Below are 5,515 nucleotides of genomic sequence, written 5' to 3'. Positions count from 1 at the left end.
GAGCGCGACACGCGTCGCAAGGTCACCACGCAGTTTCGCAGCTTAGCAAACAGAGCGCGCGCAGGCGCGTTGAGATCTAGGGCGGGACCCTGAGAGGGTTTGCTGGATTCTCTCCTCGACCAATCCCGTCGCGGCATGCAAACCCAAACTCCAGCCACGCCCACAAGCCTTCCGCAAACTCCGGGGTCCTACGTAATCGTAGTCTCTCTTGGTGTTTGATGTACGTAAACGCGGTTGAGCGCTTTCTTTTAATCCTCACAACCGTGGAGGAAAGCAGGGCAGTTGCTCTTATAGGCCTTGACAGAATTGAACCCAAATATGTTATATAACTTGCACAGGATCACAAGGCTGATAATGAATACTCAGCATGTGTCTGCCAGGTACCGTGCGAAGTGTTGTACATGTCTCACTGAATCTCAAAGCCACCTTTTGACGGGGATAGCATTATTAGTCCCACTTTACATAACAGGAGACTCAAGATTAGAGGGCTCACTTGTCTAACCTAATACAGCGGGTTAAGGACCAACTGGGATTCAAGCCAGAGCTGGTACGTTTTTACACCCTTGGATTCCTTCAGTGTCTAGCTTTTTATCTCCGTGCCATGCTACTGTATATCGTGTGACACTCTCATCCCCAGAAATGATGTATCTGGAGTCTGAGAAATATGTGCTTTGGAACCAGTGGTCAGAGGGAGGTAACGCACCCTACTTTTGAACTGAAAAACGGTGGGTTTAAGACTGCTGCTTAGATCAGGATGCTTTTATGGTTTAGGGCAGAGGGCAGACCAACGCTTGGCTCACCTAACAAATTTAGTCTTGTGATAACCGGGGTTGGAGCTTGGATAAGTATCAAAGATACTTCTCGACTTTGTTTGGATTGTGGTCCCTTTCAGAGTTATTGATGGAATTTCTTATAATAAAGTAGAGTGATCAAGATGCAGAAAAGGGAAGTTATTCATAAGCCTCCACTGGGAGGGTCATACATTGACTGATCACACTAAAACTGTTACCTTCCAGACAGTGTAGCTTGTGCTGTCCAGAAAGATTCTGGGTTCTGAAGTCTTTCCCCCCTAGTGGTTACAGATGTCAACAGGTATTTCTTTCACTGGCATCAACCTCCCCTTGGAACTTGGGGAAAAGCGGAGGACAGTCCCTATTTTCACAGGAAACAAGTAGGCCCCAGAGGCCAAATTATAATTCTTTTGACAGGCAAGTCCCAACCCTAGTTTTATTTCTAGAATGCTCCTCTGGATATAATGGCAGAAAGTAAATGTAAACTCATTTATTCTTTATAATTATTATTGGCTTTGACTGAATGAACAGAGATACATACATACAGACAAAAGGGAAAGCAAGGACAGGGAAGAATAGGCACAGAAATGCACAGGAGAGGAACACTTGCCCCCCTCCCCCGAGGGATCCATTAATCTTTCATTTGTTCCAAAACCATGTTCAATCCTTTACTGATCACTAGCTCAGGGTTGATGAAGTCAGTGGAATAAATGATGAAAAGTTGGGCTGCCAATGTGGGCAGTGAAGATAAAAAGGCTCCTGGCCCTCTCATGTAACATAACTTTATTTTCCACTGGTGCACAAAGAATTTATATCCTCCATTTTTTCCCCCTGCTCCTCCTTTTTACCGAACAAAAGAATCAAGGGCCCTAGTTTTCTATGCTCCTTTCTGGCCCCTCTCCACCCATTCTAGATGAAGAATCAAAGCAAACACCTTCAAATAAGAGTCTGCTCCTGTCAAGTTGGTAGTGGTGGTGTGAGAGGCCCTTGTGGTCAGGGGAGAGGCAGTGGAGAAGTGTCTTCAGCATACTAGACAGTATTGCATACAGTCAGCTGCAGTTTGTCCAAGAACCTTTATTGGAAAAATGTCCAAGGGGTGAGACCACCAGCAGCTGGAGGGGCTGCCTGTGAGAGGGGGAGCACCTGAGGCTCCATGGAAGACGTTGGAGTAGTGCAGTGCAGCGTCTGCCTCCAGACCCAGACAGTTCCTTTTATTTTCTGGGGGAGGGGGAGTACCCACAGAAATACTGCTCTCTGAGACCCGGAGGCAAGATGTGGGGGCAGCGGGGGATGCCAAGGGTCCTGATGCAGGTGAAATGGGGGCCCCATTTGGGACCTAATGGGATAGGGTTGAACAAGTGACCCTCTTCTGGACCTGGGGGGTGGAAGGATATATCCCATCTGATATCCACTCCCCAGGTCCAGGGGCTCAGAGCCTAACAGACCTACCTTCTGGCCCTGCTCACAGTGGAAAGAGGATGGATACCAGGCCTGAGATTGTGGGAGTGCCATTACCCTTTGGGAGACTGTGGGATCCTTCAGTCTTGGGCAGATCACCATCTTGGGCTCTCCCTGACCCCAGCCCCAGCCCCAGATTATTAGGGCATCCGTCTTCTGGTTCTGCTTCTTCACTCATACGTCAATAGTATTGATGGATGGTGACTTTTTCTGTGAAAGAAGATGGCCTGTGTCTCTAATTTCAGGAAAGTGATAGTTTCCTCCATCCCAAATTTCCATTCTCCCTCTTCTCCTGCCCCTCTGTGACCCTTCTCCCTTTCCCTTGATGCTTCTAGACACAAGCCGTGCCCCCCTACACACCTTCCTGCCCTCACTGGCCCCACATTACCTGTCTTGTCCCCACTGGCCTTCCCTGAGGACTCTGTTCCGGTCCCTTCCCCTTCTCCTTGGGGTTGTTGTTGGAGTCATTGTCCTTGATGATGTCATACTGACGGCAGAATAGCCCGATTACAGCTGAAACACAATCATACAATCTGAGCCTTGATCCTGACCTCCCCACTCATAGCCCTGAAGGGCAGTGAGATACCCGCTGTCTCTAGAAAATCAAAGAAGCAACTCTTTGAATTCCTGTTTCCCATGCACATTACATTCTTCATCATCCTCTCTGGGCTCCCAACAGCCTCCTTTCCCTTTCTTCAAACTTTTCCTGCTTATCTCCTACAACTGAACATCTCCCCACACCATTGCTCTCACCCTGTTTTCTCCCGACAACCTTCACCAACTCCTACCTTCACTCAGCACTACTCAATCCACGGTCCCCTGTCCAGCTGCTTACTCACCAGCCCACATGAGCAACACCACCACAATGATGACCACCTCCCCCGTCTGCAGTGGTCGCTCTCCATCCAGACCCTCCACTGTGATGTCACCTGAGAAGGAAAAGAAGACAGACCCCAGGTTCTGGGGAGCAACTAGAGAGCTATGCCTGTGCAGACAGTTCAGGATGGAGATGCTGGGGACTAAAGCCAGTGTAGACCTGTCTCAGCACTGTTGCTGGTAGCCCCTCTCTGGGAAGCTATTGGTGGACAGGTGGTTAGAGACCAAACAGCAGGAGGGCTGCAGGTCAGGTGCCCACTCATGCAGGCTGCAGCTGCTATGAACTGAGGCTGGGTAAAAGAAAGCTTTAAAGCCCTTCCCCCCAAACAATTCCTTACCAGCCTGTCTATACTCAGTCTCCTGCCAACCTGCTTTCCTTCCTTTCCTGGCAGTACAATGAATTATATCATCCTTCTACTCATCTAAGCTAGACTGCTGCTTGCTTTCAGGAAGTAAACAGGAGGCCAAAGACCAGGTAAACAGAAAATCCAAAGCTTTAGGGGTTGAGGAATAATCGAGACTCTCACCTGGGCTTGAGCTGTTGGAGGGTAGCCGGTCAGACCCCTTGAGAGTTCGGAAGTGCACCCGCGGCCCTGGGGGGCTTTCTCCCCGGAGGCCAATGCTCCTGACCTGCACTGTGTAGTCACTGTCTTCAGCCAGGCCCCAGAGAGCACAGGCCCGAGTCGTGGTGTTCACCTCTCGGATCACACGTTGCCCAGGGCCATTCTGTCGCTGCAGGGAGATGATGAGAGAGGAAGACAGCCTCACCCTGGTCCTAGGCCACAAGGCTTAGCCCAGGATTCTTGAACACCCAAGCACGCCGGAGGACTGGGGTGGAAAGGGTAGCTTGAGCCAGGGAACCCCAGCTCCCTGTCTCCCAGGGCAGGGAAGGGAGCTGGTGGGGGTGGGGGGCGGCTACCAGAGGGAATGTTCAGAGATCCAAGGACACAGGTTGGGGCAGCAGAAGGGTGATTCATACTTGCTGGGAAATGGAGTAGCCAATGACGATGTTGCCTTCTGGGACGTCCCAGGACACAGTGGCCGAGTTGGCTCTGAGGTGAGTGACTGTCACATTCACAGGAGACGGAGGCCGGTCTGCGGGGGCCAGTGTGTGAACAGGTTACCAGGGTTCACCCCCAGACTAGCTCTGGTGACTCTTCACCCGCTCCCCTTTTACTCACCTGCTCGCACAAAGCCCAGGTCACAACTGACCAGCAGAAGGACTGTGGGGCTTAGATATGGGGAGAGGGGCATTAGCGAAGCCATGGTCCCCACCGAGTCCGCTGGGAGGCACCGGGGCATCCGTTTGACATCCAGGCGGGGCTCCTGGAGGTGGCAGGAGTTGGGGAAGGGGGGGTCAAGGACTTGCCAGAAAGCACAAGCAGGCAGCCGCTCTCTCTGCTTCCCACAGCTCACAGCAGCCCCAGAACCCCCCTTTCCCCTTGCCTTGCCCACCCCCGCAGCACCCCGCGCCCTCAGTTCGCGCCTCTGCTCTGCCCACACCCACCTCCACCGGTCCTCGCGGTGGGTCAGGCCTCGGGGGGCTGCTCGGTGCCCAGGGGGCGGCCCATCGCCGACTCCGTGGCGCTGTCCCTACCCCATCCCGGCGCGGGCCCGGCCAGGCGGGCAGCGCGGGACCGAGCTGCGGGCAGAGAGTGGAGGCGTAGCGGGTGCGGGCCGCGGGGCCCCGGAGCCCCCAGAGCTCGGACCGGCCGCGCAGTCCGTCCAGGAGCAGGGGGCGGTGCCCGCGCGGCCCGGCGGCTGGCCTGGGTCCCTGGGGCGCGAGGCAGTGCGGCTGCCCCCGCCGGTCCCTGCAGCGCGATGTGACCGTCCCGGCGCGCCAGCCGCCGCCTTCTGCAGAGCTGGCCTCGGTCGCTCAGCCGCAGCCCGGCCGGGACGTGCGGGCCCGCCCCGCCCCGCTGGGGTTCTCGCCGCCGTCATCACCGCCCCCCCAACCCGGTTCTTTCGGGGCTCCTCCCACGACCCTCTCATTGGCGGCCTCCAGGGCCCCCCATCCCTCCTGATCCCGGCTCCTGTCTGCTGAGCCCCCGCAGGGGGGGTGGGGGGAGGGGACGTCCGGAGAGGCGCAGGTGCGAGGGTCTCGGGATCTGGGAGGCCCCTCCTCCCCAGATGGAATTAGCCAAGTTGGGAAGAGGAATTCCACCTCCGGTGCGCGAGGGGACAGAGTCATGGAGATAATAATTATTTTGACAGTCTCCTACTTGTAGACTGCGTCAGCTTTTAACTCTGTTCCCCATTCATGATCTGATATTCATTCCCTTCCTTCTCTCATTCATTCTTCCACTTATTAGGCAAATATTTATAGAGCTTTCTCTGTGTGTCTGGCATGTTAATAGCTGGAGATACAGCGATTATTAAGGGTTCTGGGT

At 54.2% G+C, this 5,515-nt stretch overlaps 1 protein-coding gene across 1 annotated transcript; it reads right to left on the bottom strand.

Annotated features, from left to right (window-relative positions):
• Window positions 1-1,845: 1,845 nt before the first annotated feature.
• On the bottom strand, window positions 1,846-5,077 carry FNDC4 (fibronectin type III domain containing 4). The gene is made up of 7 exons (XM_020886270.2): window positions 4,633-5,077; window positions 4,307-4,451; window positions 4,105-4,220; window positions 3,653-3,857; window positions 3,089-3,178; window positions 2,638-2,762; window positions 1,846-2,459 (listed from the first exon to the last, which is right to left on the bottom strand). Exons 2-7 carry the CDS (start codon window positions 4,425-4,427, stop codon window positions 2,424-2,426), a joined length of 693 nt encoding a protein of 230 aa, XP_020741929.1. The 5' UTR covers window positions 4,428-4,451; window positions 4,633-5,077; the 3' UTR covers window positions 1,846-2,423.
• Between the last annotated feature and the right edge of the window lie 438 nt (window positions 5,078-5,515).

The sequence above is a fragment of the Odocoileus virginianus genome, chromosome 2, assembly GCF_023699985.2.
Source record: "Odocoileus virginianus isolate 20LAN1187 ecotype Illinois chromosome 2, Ovbor_1.2, whole genome shotgun sequence".
Taxonomy (NCBI): Eukaryota; Metazoa; Chordata; class Mammalia; order Artiodactyla; family Cervidae; genus Odocoileus; species Odocoileus virginianus.
Note: the sequence above shows the minus strand (reverse complement) of the source record. Positions and strands in the feature narration are given on the sequence as shown.